Source organism: Stegastes partitus, unplaced genomic scaffold, assembly GCF_000690725.1.
Source record: "Stegastes partitus isolate 25-593 unplaced genomic scaffold, Stegastes_partitus-1.0.2 Scaffold465, whole genome shotgun sequence".
NCBI classification, from domain to species: Eukaryota; Metazoa; Chordata; class Actinopteri; family Pomacentridae; genus Stegastes; species Stegastes partitus.
Genome location: NW_007578196.1, coordinates 63,088 through 80,937, shown reverse-complemented (window position 1 = coordinate 80,937; position 17,850 = coordinate 63,088). Strand labels below are relative to the sequence as shown.

Below are 17,850 nucleotides of genomic sequence, written 5' to 3'. Positions count from 1 at the left end.
AAGTTTGTCAACTTACAACACTTGGCTAAACGCCTCTGCCGCTGTCATTAGGTGTGACAGAGTTTAATATTTGCTTAAGTGTGTTCCCAAAATATACCTGCTGCAGTGGTAAAAGGTGCTCATCTGCCATTGGGAGCAACTTTGAAGTCAGTGTCTTGCCAAAGGACACTTGAGCATGTGGAGGTGCCAGGGATAAAACTGCTGACCTTGCAGTCAGTGGACAGCCCATGCTACCACCTGAACCGCGGCCACCAGTGAGGGACAGTTTTCCCTTAGTGCACTCCAGCCAAGGCCTGCTGCACCAGATGGTACTCACTGATTCAACTGAAGATTGGACTAGAGTGGTCTGACCCTTAAATGACAAGATTACATTTCATATAGTTAACATTTTCTGTCACATACTCTCATTGATAATCTGAGTACCAGTGATGGATTTCTCAGCATAATCCAGAGTTTGATGGGCTCTGAGTTACGGCAATGTCACTTCTTACAGCAGGGCGCTGTGGCTTAGTTGGTTAAAGCGCCTGTCTAGTAAACAGGAGATCCTGGGTTCGAATCCCAGCAGTGCCTTTTCAACAAGTTGTACTGGCAGCAGAGTGCTCAGTAGTGACAAGCTGCAGGATATTTGTTGGTTTCTGACACTATATTTGATCCAGTCAGGGGACAATCACTATAAAGGCATCTTCAGGCTGGAAAATTGTCATGCTAAACTGAATGGACAGTACTGAAGCTGCTAACCATATTTGACAAGCCCAACTCCTTAATAACAATTTTGATTCCACTGCGTGGTGTTCAAATGCTAGCAATCAATGCAGAAATCACATAAATGTGTTTTTATGTTTGGCTCTGATTCGTCGATTGTCAAGTCTGCTGGTAAAAGCAGGTTACTATATGGATTATTCTACTGGTATTTATTATAGAGAATATTCAATCAATAACATTAATTTCCATTTGATATGGCCAAAAAAATAAAAGGATATCCTGCATTATGGGACAGTTTCAGAATACCATCAATACAATGCCATGTTTAAATATATGAAGTTTAAAGTTTAACAGGTTTGATGTACAGTTGCCACTTAGAAAAAAGTGGCTGCATTGATCAGTGAAAGGAATATATTTTAAATGTTTAACAGTGTTTTACCAGCATTCCTGTCTGGCATCATTTGCAGTCGCAGCGCTTTTTACCAACATATTTTTAAAGATTCCTCACTGTTCTCCATTAAAATAACTTGTTGACTGAAGCAGCTGCAGACGATCATTTAATTTTGTACAGAAAAAGAGTCACATGACACCTTAAATGCCTCCTTTTATGTAAATGCACACAGATTTTGAAGCAGGAAGTCTGAGTTAAGTTGATAACTACCTTTGTGATACCTGTTGACTCTGACTGGAGCTTTCGTTTTTGTCAAGTGAACTTACACAAAGAAAGCCTGGCTATGTCAAACTTGCTTCATAGTACAGCCCTCTGGTTTGTAGCATCTGTGACATCTTCATGTCATCGTGCAACAGATGCATTTCAATGACAGTTCTGCCTAAATGTAAACAACATTTTTGAGAGTATTATCTAACAAGCAAAAATGCCAAACATGTCTATTCAACAGGAGATCCTGGGTCAAAATCCCAGCAGTGCCGTTAATGTTTTTCTTGCCAGACATGTCTTTACTAAATACAGTTTTAGCAAAAATGCCAAACATTTGTTGATCTAAACTTTTTAAATTAACCAATGTTAGAACTTGCCCCAGCAAATTTTGACTTTGTTGAGTTTATTTTTACTTTGTCTGAAACACTGTATGAAGACGCTGTGGCTTAGTTGGTTAAACCACCTGTCTTGTAAACAAGAGATCTGGGGTCTGAATCCCAGCAGTGCCTTGAATTCAGTCTTTACTGAATATAGTTTCATGTCATAGTGTAACAGATGCAATTTAAGAAATCGTCTGTGAATTTAAAATATGAAAACTTTTGAAGGTGTAATATCCATCAAGAAAAAAAGCAAAACATTTACAGAATTTAATGTCGCTTCTTAATAACAATTCAGATGTTTGCAGAAGGTGCTGTGGCTTAGTTGGTTAAAGTGCCTGTCTAGTAAACAGGAGATCCTAGTCCAAATCACAGCAGTGCCTTTATTTCTATCTTACCAAACAATCTTTACTGAATATTGTTTCATGTCAAAGTGTAATGGATGCACTGCAACAAAAGCTCTGTGTATAGACTACTGACATTTTTAAGGTAGTTTATCTATCAAGGAAAAATGCAACCATGTGCTTATTCCAACTTCACGTCCTAACAACAATTTTTACTCAGATGTGTGGTGTTGCAATGTCAAAAGGCGCTGTGGCTTAGTTGGTTAAAGCGCCTGTCTAGTAAACAGGAGATCCTGGGTCCGAATCTCAGCAGTGCCTTGACTTCTATTTTGCATCTGTCCTCCTATTAACAATCTTAATTCACATCTTTACTAAATGCAGTTTCATGTCAGAGTTTAACAGATGTATTTTAAACAAAACATCTGTCTAAATGTAAACTATGGATTTTTTGAAGGTTTTTTACTTTTCAAGCAAAAATGCCAAAGATTTGCCAATTTAAACCCCTTCAATAAGATTTTTCTTGAACTTTGTTTTCAGTGGTTTTCAGAGGCGCTGTGGCTTAGTTGGTTAAAGCGCCTGTCTAGTAAACAGGAGATCCTGGGTTCGAATCCCAGCAGTGCCTTTTCAGGCTGAGATGTAGTGAACTCTGCCCCTGTTCTTGCAATTCTTGTGCAAGAGGTGTGTAATGGACTCTGCTCCTGTTCACACCTGGCATTAGCATGTGTCCTGGACAATCGCAGGTGTCATTGCATTGACATCTGAAACCCAGATTGCCGCTGCATGTGTTCCTTGTTTGTTAGAAATGTGAATGTGTCCTAAGTCGCACTGAAGTGTCATCTACTCAATTGACGTTTTCTGTGTTAGTGGAGATTCGTATGCATTTATTCTCTAACTGACAAAAACTTTTAGAGAATATTATAGTGTACAATTTGGATTTTTCTCTATGCTGTCCAATGCATTAGACAGTTGACAGGATGGTCAGTTATGACTTAGGTAAATTGTGGCAATATGTGATGGGCAGTAAACATTTTAGGTGTATTATTTGTAGTCATTTCTCATATGGTATTTCTTGTGAACAAAGTGGAATGTTACTTTTTGCATAGATTTTAAAAGACCTGCCCCGTGTGAGGCTCGAACTCACGACCTTCAGATTATGAGACTGACGCGCTGCCTACTGCGCCAACGAGGCCTGTCTCAGCATGTACATGTGCACGTCAACATGCGTTCTAGAGGACAGACTCAATGCTAAAGGCCACCAGTGGACTCATTGGTGTGATCAGGGGAGGGTGCGTGTCGTATTTCAGCCGACAAGCACGGGGTGGGGGGAGCACACTAAACACACGCTCCAGCCTCTTGCAGTGGATCATTAACACGGCAGTGTCCCTCTGTGTGGGATTTAAAGCTGAATAGTTTAGTCATTTAGAATTTCCAATGTATATTTACAGCTATTAAACCAAGAAACCTAAAGCCGACTGTTTGGAAAACAGACTGAACACAGCAGCTTTAACACAAAATGATGCCTTGGGAAAGGTTTGACAAGAAGCACTGCCCTATTTGTTTGGGCTGTAATTAGTACAGAGAGATTTGGCGGTAATTATGCTGTCTACGCTTACAGTAAGTGTTGTCTTCCTTTCTGTGTCTTCCTCCACTATTCCCCTTCGCTGTTGTTGCTTGATTGTAGCTGTTAACAGTCTGCTGTATAGGGTTTATTTAAGACAGCACTGGTTTGGTGCCTTGAAGTTACAATAAAATGTAGTACAACAAATAGAAGGGCACTTATTATTACAGCAATCAACACAGTGTACATCCTTGGGCTACGGAAATTCAGTGCTTTTTCAATAGATTATCTAAACGAAAAGGCCTAGAACATTGTTAAAACAGCCAGAGGATAGTGACATTCTATTTTTTTAAGCTGTGGTATTTTAACATCCAGCTAAACAAATACTATTCACTGGTAGATATTTTGATTGTAAGTGGGAACCAGGCCTCGAGTCAAAAAATGGTTTCTTCTTGAATTAGGTTAATTTTAATTGTGCACTATAACACTAGAAGAATACAGACTATTTCTTGTAACAAATAATTCATATCAACAGTTATTCAAAACGAACAATTTTTATGCCTGTCTGTGTTTCTGTGTTTTTTACGTCAATGCCAATCTATAAAGAAAAAAATGTCTGCCCTGTAGTCTTCTATTTTCAGTGAAGGCTTGTGTTGTGTTTGAATAAAGCTGAAACCACAAGTCGGTCCTATTGATCTGTGTTCCTGTCACTGCACTGACCTGAACATTTTCTTTTGCTAAAGGATTTTAAAATGGCCCAGAAATGGCACTTGTTAACCAAGATGAATTGTGAACGTAGCCACTGTGACATCACCCATTGGCCTGTAAATGACATTTTGAAGCCTGGAGGTGGTATATTAGCTGTTGACATCTTGGTTTTTATTATTTTAGTATATTTGGATAAGAGGTGAAACTTGAGAAGATATGAATTGCAAGGTAGCAACACCTGACTTTAAATGGGTCCATCATTTACAAAATAAACACCATGCTGCATTAGAGAAGACTTAAAACTAGGAAGTGAGACTATAAACTCATGAGGAAAATCTTTAGTGAGGTAATAAATCAAGTGGGAAGTAGAGCAATTTTCTCATTGACTTCTATACAATTGAACGTATTTTTTTTTGTTTTTAATTTTTTTTTTTTTTACAACCACAGGAGTTTCCCCATGTTGACTGCAAGAAAGAATGCAGGTGTAAGGAACTTTGGTTTTGGCTTCACTTTTCAGACCCAGAGACTACATTTACTTCTTGTATACAGTTGATAGCATTACCACCTTACAGCATGAAAACTTGTTTTAAAAAGTAATAATAATACAAAAAAAAAATCTTATTTTGCCCTTTTAAGTAGGCTTGCCATGACACTGTGGCTTAGTTGGTTAAGTTGCACTAGCAAATTTTTACTTTGTTGACTATATTTTTACTTTGTTTAAAACACTGTATGACGGCGCTGCGGCTTAGTTGGTTAAAGCGCCTGTCTAGTAAACAAGAGATCCTGGGTCCGAATCTCAGCAGTGCCTTGAATTCTATTTTGCGTCTGTCCTCCTAATAACAATTTTGATGTACATCTTTACTAAATGCAGTTTCATGTTAAAGTTTAACAGATGTATTTTAACAAAAGATCTGTCTAAATGTAAGCTTTGGAATTTTTGAAGGTATTTTACCTATCAAGCAAAAATGCCAAAGATTTACCAATTTAAACCCCTTCAATTCGTTGATTTTTGTTGAACTTTGTTTGTAGTGGTTTTTGGAGGCACTGTGGCTTTTGGAGGCGCTGTGGCTTAGTTGGTTAAAGCGCCTGTCTAGTAAACAGGAGATCCTGGGTTCGAATCCCAGCAGTGCCTTTTCTCCTGTCCCGTAATGTTGTACTTCTCTCACTGTGGAGTGGTTTGTGACTGCTGCAAAACAATCTTGTAAACATAATCAGAAACAAACATTTCTAATAAATCTCAATAAAGAAAATGCTTTTGTACCTGTTGGGGTCATCCCCGCTATAGATGCCACTTTGTTCATTCAGCTACATGGCCAGTATACTTATCTGTCTGTGTAATCGCAGTTATGTTGTTCATTCTGCGCATTCCTGTGCTGTGATAAGAGCTTCCACTGTCTCTGCTGCCAGGATGTTTTGTGGCGTTGAGAGCGAGAGAAAAGTTTGAACTAGTTTGTACTTTTTGTGGGTCAGACATGGAGCAATTATTTTTAGAAAGAACTGTCGAGCAATGAAGTAACAATGCAGCGACAATGGTGGTTCCTTCCTTGCATGATGTTGTGGTAGCCAAGTTCTGGGATGCTAAAGAGAGACTGTGTATAATTGCTATATTTGTGGTTTCTTTAATTACAGGAATACATGTTAATGGAAAACATGAGACTCATCTTTATTTACTTCTCCTATGATACAAAACACGATATAGAGTATATTTGATTATAAAATGTATATGATAGGAAATATGTGTGTGTAGTGTGTGTTACCCATTGTGGTATACAGTGTATGGTACGAATATTTCTATAATACCTCATCACACCCTGTAGACATTTCTAAGCAGTCTCTGTCTTTCTCTCTCCAGGAGCTACAGTCTGAAGAAGGGACAGCTGGAGCGAGACTATGCACAGGTAAGACTGGCTGAACTCTTTTTGGACATACGTCACTGAGTTGTCGAGTTGCTGATGTGGTCAACTCTCCTGTTGTAGTTTGTCACTTTAGTGATTCTACCGTATCCCTGTGGCTTAGGTGACTAATGTGCCAGTGTATTAAAAAAGAGGTCCTGGGTCCAAGTTCCAGCTGTACTTCTTCCACAGACAAGTGCAGTTGCACCTGTGGACCAATGGAGTGCAAAGTGTTAAGTCCTAAATTACCCAAAGGCTGCTGATGGGACAGGTTTTGTAAAGTTTCGCTTTGAGCTACACAACCTGAACATGGCATTTCAGACATGCTACCATGGTGCTTTGGCTGAGGTGGTTAAAGTGTTTGTTTTGTAAACAGAAGATTTGGGGTTTGTGTTCCAGCAGTGCCTTTCCCCCAGTTCAGCTGAGTAGAGGAGTCTTGCTGAGGAAGCTGTTGTGTGAATATGACCCTTTCTTGAGGAGCGGGATCAAGTGGGTTAGTTTTACTGGCAGCTGCTAGCTTCTCTGAAACTGATAAGAAGCTAGGCAGACTCCAGGGGTTCTTGCTTGATTTCGTGGTACTTCTCGACAACTTAACAAGTATTAATCAATGCCCATGTGAGTGTTCCATTTCATATTGACATTCCAGTGTCAAAGGCTGCCTAGGTACTAATTAACATGTGAAACTACGACTGCCACAATGCCAATCTGTTCTGTCTGATAGGTGGTCATCTTAAATCCCCAACATGGCTGTTTTCTATGTCCTGTTTACGTGGCAGTACTTTAGCACACATGTTAGTGTTCGGTGTAAACAGGGCTAACTTCACTACATCTCAGCCTGAAAAGGCACTGCTGGGATTCGAACCCAGGATCTCCTGTTTACTAGACAGGCGCTTTAACCAACTAAGCCACAGCGCCTCCCAGCACCATTTAAAAATCAATGAATTGAAGAGGTTTAAATTGGCAAATGTTTGACATTATTTGCTTGAAAGGTAAAAAAAAACCTTCAAAAAATGCATAGTTTACAGTTGCGAACCGGCAACCTTCTTGCTGCGAGGCAACAGTGCTACCAACTGTTTGTGCGAGATATAAACTATGGAAAACTTGAGCAAAAATTCCAAACATGCCTTGTCCAACTTCTTAAATAACAAACATTGGAAGTTGTGCTGGCGAATTTCGACCTTGTTGACTTGTTTTGAGGTGAGGTTAGAAGGCGCTGTGGCTTAGTAGGTTATAGTGCCTGTCTTGTACACAGGTGATCCTCAGTCTGAATCCCAGCAGTGCCTTGAGTTCTGTCTTGACATATATATCTTTACTAAATACAAATTTTTGTCTTTGTGTAACAAATGCATTAATTGTCTAAATGTGAATTTTTGAAGTTATATGTATTAAGAAAAAAATTCCAAACATTTCCACAAGTCCACGTCATAATAACAAATTTGATTCAGATGTGTTATATAATAATGTTAGAAGGGCGGTACTGTGGCGTGGTAACATGTTGTCCATGGATGTTTTTTTAAAGACTGCATTATATCTTTACTAAATACAGTTTCATGTCAAAGTGTAGCAGATGTGCGATAACAAATGATCTGTGTAAATGTAAACTATGGAAATGTTTCATGGTATTTTATCTAGCAAGTAAAAATGCTAAACATTTGCTGGTCCCAACTTCACTGTTATGAAGTTCCGTTTTGAGCTCAATTACATAAACAATGCTTCTTAACACACCATTAACATGGTACCCACACATTCCTTTTATAAACTGTGTAACACTGTCCTTTGGCTTAGTTGGTTAAAGTGCCTGTCTAGTAAGCCAGTCCTCAGTTCAATCATAAGACAATCACCTTAAAGGCGTCTTTAGGCTGGAACATTCTATGCTAAGCTTAGTGGCAATTATTGAAGTTTGGGTTCTAATACCAGCATTACCTTTACTGCAGTCTAGTGGAACTGTTCTGGTGCGCCAGTGGAAGGCGAATGTAAAGTGGTGTCCCTGTATTCTGGATGTAAAAGGCTGCTCTACTGAGAAACATTAATTCCCATCCCTGCTGCGTTGCACCTCCACCTCTTGATATTTGACTCAACTGCTGTGCAAATGTAAATAATGTGATGCTCTTGCTTAAAATATGTACAGGAAAATCTTAAATGCAGTTTGTAATACTTGTAATGAAGCCTTGAAAGGTTATCCATATTACTTTACGTCATTTATAATTGTGAAAACAAGGTAAACATAAATAGCTTGAAAAATAATGTTGAGGTATATATTGTATAGCTATATCCCTGTTTGCAACATCTCCCCAATCTGTGAAAATGAGAACGTATACTAGATTACTGTAACTAGGACAAATGTGATTTAAATAAGATTTAAAAGGAAATGCATACTGTGTTTGCAGTCAGATTAAGTCAAGTGCTTTCTAAAATGGGGAGGACTGATTTCTTTTTGAGTCATTCTTTAGATGAATATAAAACTCACATATGTGCTCCAGGCCACATTTGGTTTCACTTGCCTTATTCCTGTTTAGTTATCTGCAGATGTTTCAGTGTTTCTTTTCCCCTCTTTCGTTTGGGTTCTCAGCTTCATGAAATGCTGCATACTAATTGTGAAATTTATAAGACAGCAAAGGGTTTTTGCATGGAAATAAGTCTTATATCCACAGAGCTATTGATTATGTAGCCTTTGTTTTTAATGTAATTCTTGTCACTACTAATTCTAACTAGCAAGAATCCCTACAATACTTTAGTAGCCTTTGTAGATTTTTTTTTAATAGCTAGACTTTCCATCTTAAAACCACCTGATGGTCTTTGTGTTGGTTCATACAGATTATACATAAAATCTCTCTTCTTTTTCTTCCTGAAACCAGGTGGACCTAAGTAACTGAGCACTCATTCACTTACTCTTAGATAACAATGGATTGTTTTTTTTTGACATTCAGTAAACAGTATGGTCAATCAGGTAATAATAAACACAATAGACAGATCAGTTCATAACGAAATCCCCATTTCCCTCCTGGTTTTACGTCCCGGAAAGTGTAAGCTATCTCTACTGCTTTGAAATGCTGCTCTGTCTGAGTACTTTTTAAAATGCTACTAAACAAGGCAAAGAGATTGATTTACATGAAGCGAAGATAGTTTTGGCTGAAGGGCTGGATCATCATTATTCAGACTTGAGGGAAGTAGGAGATATTTGCAAGTGTTTGTATTTCTAAGCACCTCTTAAGGGTTTATTGTGTCAGCGGGCAAAAAATATGGGAATTCAAATTTAAAAACCCGTCGTGCTTTGAAATAACACAGACGTAAAGATATAATAGGGGCATGATGTTTGAGGTGCAGGTCAAATATGATCCAGGAAGTCCAGTCCAACATGATGCCAAAGCATCGCACAGCAGTTGCCGATGCACACAGACACTAACTATTTTCTCTCGGTACGTCAAACCTTCAATTTAAATGATGGCGAGAGCTGCGTTTTTTCACACAGTTTTGAACTGCTTCCATACCATTAAATTATTTTCATCCATAAGGCAGGCACTTTGTAGTCTGCTGCTGATTTGTCAGGACTCACAAAACAAAAATATATTTCCCAGTAGAAGGCTGCGTCAGCATATTCATGTTACTAAGCATTAGTTGAGTAGTGTAAGTAGAAACCAAGCAGTGGTCGCTGCCAACAACGTGAAAGTCTGTGTGATTTCTATTGTATTTGATGTTGCTCAGCTTAAGCTCCCATCATATTCACATTCACACACATGGAGACACTCAGCTGCAAAATCCTCCTGTAGCTTAATGAAAAACATTCTAATACATAACCCATCCAGCTCTTAAGTACATATTACCATACAGATATTCATTCTATGCAGCTGTCCACACAAATAACCCTTGTTTTGTAGCCCTAATATCCTCATCATACATATACACATGAGAGGATGAGTGTAGAAGATGGGTAGAGCGGGGAGGGTAGGAGGAAAGGCGCTTGTTTGAGCATGTGTGTCTTCATTTGCATGTGGTTTGAATGATTAAGTGAGAGTTTCCTGTGGTCAACCCCCCCGGTTTCAGACCCTCATTATCTCCCTCTCTCACTCACTCTGCCTTGCTTTCTCTCTGTCTCTCACTATTCTCCCTCAGCACTCTCTTGTTCACCTTAGAAATAGAGGTTGCCTAGCAACAACCCCCCTACTCAGTAGGACAATGGATTCCCTCCTAATTGTAGGTGTGCGTTTGTGTGGGAATGTCTGAGTACAGTGGCGTTTTTATTTATTTATTTATTTTATAAATGCATGATGAATGAGAAATAGATTTTGTTTCAAGATCCGATAAGCAAACAAATTCTTTGCCCCCCTTTATCCCGTCACAGTAGGATTTTGCTACGGCACGTCTGCCCTTGGCTCTTGTCTCTCTTACCGCTAGACACTCAGGTAGCAGACCACTGGCAGTTGTTCAGGAAAATGGTGCCAAGCCGCTACTCCGAAAGAGAGGAAAGAGAGAGAGGGAAGCTTTCAGAGACATTCGGGGAGGCAGGAAAAAGAAATCGACATGAGCATTTAACAAAATAGAGAGAGAAAGCTTGAGAGATAGGCCAGTGGGGCGGTGTAGGAGGACAACAAAGTGAGAAAGAAAATGAAGATGCTGTCGTTTAACCTTTGTCCTTTCGCTGTGTCAAACCAGACGTCCCCTCTGTGAAGGAGCCAGCTTCAATTACCAGTCGTCAATCAAAAAGCTCCACGTTGTCTGAGTGTGCGAGTGTGTGTTGGCATGTGAGTGTTAGCTATTTGTCCCATATTCCTCTCCTACGACATTACTGGAATAGTTTTGAGCTGGGGTCACACTTGACTGTACTGCCCAAAAAGGCCTGACTGCTGAGGCTGCTGCTGTGTGTCCCTCTGTGCACCCGTAGTGTACTGTTACATGTAAATCAGCCTTAACATCATGGCTGATTTCATCTTATGTAAGTTCTAAAATTACATTTTGAATTCTTAGCTTCATTTTGTACATCAGATCTGAAATAGTCTATACAACAGATAATCTGCAATTGTAAAACACACTCAAAACAGAGCTGCTTGTCATTTATTTTCATTTACATTTTTTCTCTCTTGTCTATCTTCTCACCTTCTTCCCTGCATTGCTATCACCCTTTTTCATATCTGTATGTAACAATAGCTCATGCACACAGACACACATTACCGTTATCTTGCTAATTATGTTTGTCTATAATTTAATACAGTATGATAGTAATATATTAATTTATTAACATTGATTACAAGGTTAATAGATAGTCTGAGAACAAGAGAGACGTTGATGAGTTAAGTGACGACTTCTCTTTTATCTTCCTCTTCTCTCACACACACACATACACATCACATACAATAACTTTCACACAACATGTCAGTGCTGTCTGCTGCAATCTTTTAAAAAACAAAAACAGCTTGGTTCTGTTGCCTCTCACTCTGTTTTGCTCCTCTTTCATTCACTCTCCTCTCAGTCATCCTTGACTTTGCCTCAGCCTACTCTGCAGATGTGGATGTCAGAGGTGCCCAAACCCAACATACACGAGGCAGAAGAGCTTCAGGGGCAGAGCAGTGCAGACAGGAAGGGATGTGAGAGAAAATCAAGTATATTGATTTAGGAGGAAGTTGAGAAAGTAAGGGGGCTGAAAAAGCAGACACACAAAGGCGGGAAGAAATCAGAGAGAGACAGCAGGAAGAAAGTGAGCAAAAGTGACTGAGCTGCAGACTGGAGAAAATAAGTGAGTGCAAGAGCGAGAGTAAACATAAGGCAGAAGTAACAAGGTGACTGTCTGCAGAGAGGGTTTGGCAGGATGTGCAGCTGAGAGAACAGTAATTAGGGCTGCCACTAATGACTATTTTTGTATCGATGCATTTATTGACTATTGAGAAAAGTTCATCTAGAATGAACTTTTCTCTCAGAAAATGTAATTGACCATTTAATTTATGTGCATTTTACTGTGTATGCCATGGTACAAAACAAAATGTTAATAAAGATTACACCAAGAAAATTGGCTAAAATAATTGCAGAAGTAAAATTATATTTAAAAAGGGAACATTGCTTGCCCCAAAAAGCCCAACGCACACAGGCACCATTAGTCAAAGTAGTAAGCCCAGATTTTAGCCTAAACATTTTATCAGTTATTTCGTTGAAATTCTAAAGTAGCAGTTAGACGACCTTAGGGCTTTATGATTGGATTTAGCCGCAGGAAAAAAGATACTAAAGAGCTACCCTTACTAATAATGAACACTTGGTGGTTTTGCCTTTTATTGCCGTACATCTTCTAAAAACGTGCCTGTGTGTTTTCTTTTTAGGTGCTAATGGTATGCCAGCAAACTTTGCGCAATGTGCGAACCACCTCTTTGTTCTGTGATTGTTAAATACTCCCATAATTTTGAGTCTTACCCTGAACCGAGCTGGACTCTGCTGTCACCACCGTTTTCTAAAAGCGCTGAGTGCAGTGGATCAATGACAGGAGCCAAAAACGACTTTAACATTTGTTAGAATGTCTTGAAGCATTTAAGACAGAGATTTTAAAAATGCTGCAACGATTGAAAATATAGACGTTAACTGTGTCAGTTAATTGCAGCAACCTGAACAGTAATCAATTAAAAAAAAAAAAAAAAACAACTCAGACTATATTATGATTTATACAATAATGTCCGGAACCCTTCTCTCTGCTCTATGCATGTCTTTATTTCCTCTTTTAGTACTCTACAGTTAGGGTTGGTTGAATATTTACTGTTGTGTGGATTGCAAAGAGCTGCCTGGATACATTGTAGGGGTTTGAAAATGTAACAATGAACATGTCAAATAAATGAAGTCGTCCTTCAGGCCAGTAAGAATTATGTCATCCTATGTTGATCTGTAGTTGTGGTGTCTCCCATGAACTTATCAGTCATTTGGAAAGTGAAAGAATGTAACTGTAAATACATAAATGAGCTCACGTGTTGACAATGAAGAAAATAATTACAGGATGTTCAGCTCAACTTACTGATGTGCCTACAGTTTACAATATTTAGCCTTTCTTCCTCTCCCTTTTACTTTTTCTTTGTCTATCAACCCTTCTAGCTCTCTCTCTCTCTCTCTCTCTCTCTCTCTCTCTCTCTCTCTCTCTCACACACACACACACACACACACCGGTCTCCCGTCTGTACACTCTGGTCACAAAAACAGGATGTCTGTGAGCGGGTATGGGTTTTACTGTATGTGTGTGTAATAAAAGGAGCAGTTCCACCTTACCCAGACCACACAGGAAGGCCAGACAGAGGGGTTGCCATAGCAACATGCTGTTCAGGTGGTTGTCAGGTGATGAGAGAAAGGAGGATGGAGGGATAGGATGTCATGTTGAAAATGAAAAGAAGGGAGCTGGAGAGCAAGAAAGATAGGAAAGGTGCAGTCAGGGTGAAAAAGGAGGCATGAAATTTGAAAAAAAAAAAAAAAAGGAGTAAGAGGAAGAAGTAGTTACGATGAAAATGAAATGAAGGTAAACAAGAGGGAGGCATTGGGGGGGGGGCATTCTAAGTCGGCCAATAGCACCTCAGTGAAGCTGTCACAAATCAGTCACTCGGAGTGCTTCTCGCCATTCAGTCATTGCCAAGTTTATCTGTCATTGCTCTTGCTCAGATAACAGGCCTGTCACCAAAGACTCATCTAAGAGGCTTTAAGTTGCGTGCTGCCATCAAAAAAGATTTGGAGCAAGGACATAGAGGTGATTTGTGTCTTGTCTGATGGAGAAATAATGTGGAAACAGCATCACTTCTGCCACTTAATGATTTGGCTGGTGAAGATACTCCCACATATAAATAAGGGATGGGTTCGCATTTGTTCAACTGTACTTAGACACACGCCCATATATACATTGAAATACTAGCAGTTATTGTTTTTTCTTGTTCATCTGCTGTCCCTATTATGTGGAAAGATCAAAATTTTAAATGTAGCTATGGTTCTTGTGGGGCGTCAACAGCAGAATTTACTGGGAATTCAGTAGGTGCATAGGCTGAAATGCACATAAATTAAGGGTGTTAATGATTAATCATTACTTGAATAATTGCTATTGATAACAGAACTAATTAAAAGATGTATTAACTGATAAGGCAGAAGACGAAGGACGTGCATGCCAGAAAATCCATTGGCTGTAATACCTAATCATGCCACTGTTTAAAGCTGTAGCGATCTGTGGAGGTGGTCGCTTGGACTACAGTAGCAAAGCAGTATAGTTTGCAAGCAGAGAGCATCGTGGAAGTTTAGCTAGTTCTGTGAAATGCCACCATGAAACAGTCTCTTGTGTTGCTTAATGTCCCCCAGCCAGAGCTCCTCTTTTAGAAGCAAGCTGAAGTGCACAAAGATGACGTTACTGTGACCTAGAGGCTAAAAATCTGTGCCATTGGAGTAGCCATGTCACATGACAAATCACTGGAGCGACTAGTGTCACATGAACGCTTTAAAACTTGTATCAGGACATGGAATGATGTCCATTAAGTTTGTTCCTTTTTATCAGTTAATGGGTTATTAGTTAGGAAAGCTGCCTGTTATCAGTTAAGAGATGTGTTCAAGATTTATATCCATGAGAAATTGTTTTGAAGTAGGCTCCATATAGAGTATTTAGGGGGGGGGGAGTGAATAGGTTTTTATTAATTCATTTGTTCTATTTGCCTGCCTACCATAGCTCTAGTTGCTCTTAGTAAAACTAGAAGGTGCATAGTGAAAATAGGACTGTATTTAATATTATATATGTGATCTGAAATGAAAACATACAGACAGGAAAACATCTGTGTTACTCATCTGTGGAGGGGATTTTTTTCACTCAACGTGTCACAGAAAACCCAAATTGGAGCATTAAAAAGTGCAACCAAATCAGGTTGATACCCTCCAAAATTAGTCTTTTGTGGTCTGACATCTGTTGTGTCAACATGTTGTCTAACCTTGTCAGAAATCAAAAGCGTTTAAAGCTGTCATTAGCAGCCACGCTGGAAGGTGGAGTGAAAAGTGTGCAGACAGGGGAGATGTTATATTGGAACAAGAGATAGAGTTGTATAGTTGTAACAAAAAGGAAAGAAGAGAGCTAGAGACAGAGGTTCAAACCCTGCCTCCTTTATCACCTCTGCACAGCTGGCCAATCAGTGTGAAGTGGGTGGAAATTTTAGATTGTAAAGATCGGAAAGTTCCACGGGAACATAGACTTGAAAAAATGTGAACCTCTCCTTTTATGAGTGACACAAGTCAACTCAGCACATGCTGATCCCAGATGTCCTGCTGGACCAAATCCAAGACAAATCCGATAACTGGTGTCATTAAATCACATTTTGACTGTTCAGAGGGTTTCCTTTGCTTTTGTAAAATGTAGACGTTAACATTACCTGTGCAGCTGCAGGTTCTATGTTTTTTGGCATTTAAATATTTATTGATGGAAGTCAATCTGTCAAAGAAGTCCTCCTGTCGGCCTGCCAGCTCACAGTGAGTGGCTGTCTTAGCTGCCAGTAAACACCCTCCCTGTGTTATGCATGTGTGCGTTATGTATGTGTTTTGTACACAAAAACACATGCACAACACACTCACAAAAGATGAATGTTCATACAGCAGGAGGGCAATTAAATCCCAGGCACTAATATTGCAAATTTAATGTTGTCTCTCTTCAACCCTCCTTTATGCTCCCTCTCTTTCCGTTCACTTTTTCAAACAAACATGCTCACAGTATGAGACTTTCATCAATACCATTCCACACCCACTCCGCCCTTCCCTCGAGAATGAGATAGAGAGAGAGAGAGGGTGACTATTCTTGAAACAGACGTGTTTCCTCATGCAAGGGACAGTGCGGGTTCTGTGCCATAAGTTTTCTTTTTTTGTGTGTGTTTGTGCTTCAGCACGTGTGTGTGCAGATTTCTCATGTTTGATTTTCTCTCCGACACTCTGACTGTAGCTTACATAAGTGACTATTGACTGCATTTCCTGAGGTAACCTATGCAGTCAGTCAGACATGGCAGAAACACACAACCTCTTTTCAACCCTCAGGAGTCATCAGGGCCGTTTATGAGTGGATTTTAATAATGATTGAATAACACAAGAGGAACCGGTTCAAAGTGCTGATATGGGGCTTTTATGAAGTGTCTCATTTATATCTGTAGACTGCTGAAACTTGAAAAATGATCAAATTTTGAATTATTCATTTTCAGTAATTTAAAGGAATGCATTCAGTGAAAAAAGCACAAAGTGAGCTGGGATTAATCATTCTACATGTGAACGGACTATATTACAGTTTCATTTCTTACATTTTCACTGCAAGGTGGAGTGGTGGTTAGCATCGTTGCCTCGCAGCTAGAGGGTCACCGGTTCGCGTCCTGGTGAGGACACCCGGGATCTTTCTGCGTGGAGTTGGCATGTTCTCCCTGTGCAGCGTGGGTTCTCTCCAGGTTCTCCGGCTTCCTCCCACAGTCCAAAAACATGTTGAGGTTAATTGGTGATTCTAAATTGTCCGTAGGTGTGAATTTGAGTGTGCTTGGTTGTCTGTCTCTAAGTGTAGCCCTGTGATAGACTGGTGACCTGTCCAGGGTGTCCCCTGCCTTCACCCTCAGTCAGCTGGGATAGACTCCTGCCCCCCCACGACCCTAGTGAGGATTAAGCGGTGTATAGATAATGGATGGATGGATTTCTTACATTTTCTGCTGTTTGTTTGTATCAATAGTGAAACAGTTGTTTTTGCAACCATGAACTGTCTGGAATAATACTTTGAAGCATTTTAACCAGTGCTGCGACAACACAATATTAATTAATCTATTGACGAATCTAAATGATTAATTATCTTCCACAAAATCATATAAGTCCCTTTTATTTTTTAAGAAATTGAAGACAATAAAAGTTCAAAATATTGATGCCAATGCATTTTCACCATCATTGATGGTGACAACTAATTCATTATTTCTAGTTTTCACTGGAAGTGTGTACATTTTTATTAGAGCCTTTGTAATTTTGCTTGTATGTTGGGTTTCTTGCAGGTTTCTGTCTGTTTACAATTGATAAAATCATACCTCCTGCATAGTTTAATGTGTGCTAAGATAGAGGATACACTGAATGCTGAGTAAGGATAGTTTAAATGATGTTAAACAAAGGCAAAAATAATGCATAGAAAGTTGACAAAGACGTGTGTTTTTATTTTTTTTAATTTATTTATAAAAAGGACCTGGACTGCTTTGCCACTCTGTCCATTAGTGGTACTGCCTTATGCACTTCATTTATGCTGCAAAATATGTACTCTGTTTGCTGCCAATTCTCTCTCACAGGAACATTTTAGAGGTAGAGATGCTTTCCTAGAAAAAGACCTGTTCTCCCCATTTTTTGTCAGACTTAGCTGGTGGATGCCAGAGGTCAGTAGGCCAGGGTCCCCCTCAGGACAAAAGCTTGTATGTCAACTGGAGGGAAACAAATTTCAGGTCCGGGGACCGAGAGTAGTAAGATCTAGTAGATGGTTTTTTGATGGCCTCAGTTACCATCTGTGAAAGGTAAAAAGGGCAAGCTGAGAGAGATGCAAGATGATTCAATGAAATATGTATAACGAGAAAGACAGGAGTGGAAATTTGAAAACAACGACAGCTCGATAGAATTATATTAGAGAGAGGGAGAGTGCAGG

At 39.5% G+C, this 17,850-nt stretch overlaps 1 protein-coding gene and 7 non-coding genes across 8 annotated transcripts in view; 6 read left to right on the top strand and 2 right to left on the bottom strand.

Moving 5' to 3' along the window:
* Nucleotides 1–17,850, top strand: part of fchsd2 (FCH and double SH3 domains 2) — a 70,656-nt gene that overhangs the window by 12,255 nt on the left and 40,551 nt on the right. The window contains exon 3 of the mRNA XM_008286694.1: nucleotides 6,200–6,245. Within this exon, the coding sequence (XP_008284916.1) occupies nucleotides 6,200–6,245 (46 nt within the window). The remainder of the gene's footprint in view (nucleotides 1–6,199; nucleotides 6,246–17,850) is intronic.
* Nucleotides 497–570, top strand: trnat-agu (transfer RNA threonine (anticodon AGU)). The gene has a single exon. It is a non-coding gene; the product is annotated as a tRNA-Thr (tRNA).
* trnat-agu (transfer RNA threonine (anticodon AGU)) lies at nucleotides 2,326–2,399 on the top strand. The gene has a single exon. It is a non-coding gene; the product is annotated as a tRNA-Thr (tRNA).
* trnat-agu (transfer RNA threonine (anticodon AGU)) lies at nucleotides 2,630–2,703 on the top strand. The gene has a single exon. It is a non-coding gene; the product is annotated as a tRNA-Thr (tRNA).
* On the bottom strand, nucleotides 3,198–3,270 carry trnam-cau (transfer RNA methionine (anticodon CAU)). Its single transcript has one exon. It is a non-coding gene; the product is annotated as a tRNA-Met (tRNA).
* trnat-agu (transfer RNA threonine (anticodon AGU)) lies at nucleotides 5,082–5,155 on the top strand. The gene has a single exon. It is a non-coding gene; the product is annotated as a tRNA-Thr (tRNA).
* trnat-agu (transfer RNA threonine (anticodon AGU)) lies at nucleotides 5,406–5,479 on the top strand. The gene has a single exon. It is a non-coding gene; the product is annotated as a tRNA-Thr (tRNA).
* trnat-agu (transfer RNA threonine (anticodon AGU)) lies at nucleotides 7,081–7,154 on the bottom strand. Its single transcript has one exon. It is a non-coding gene; the product is annotated as a tRNA-Thr (tRNA).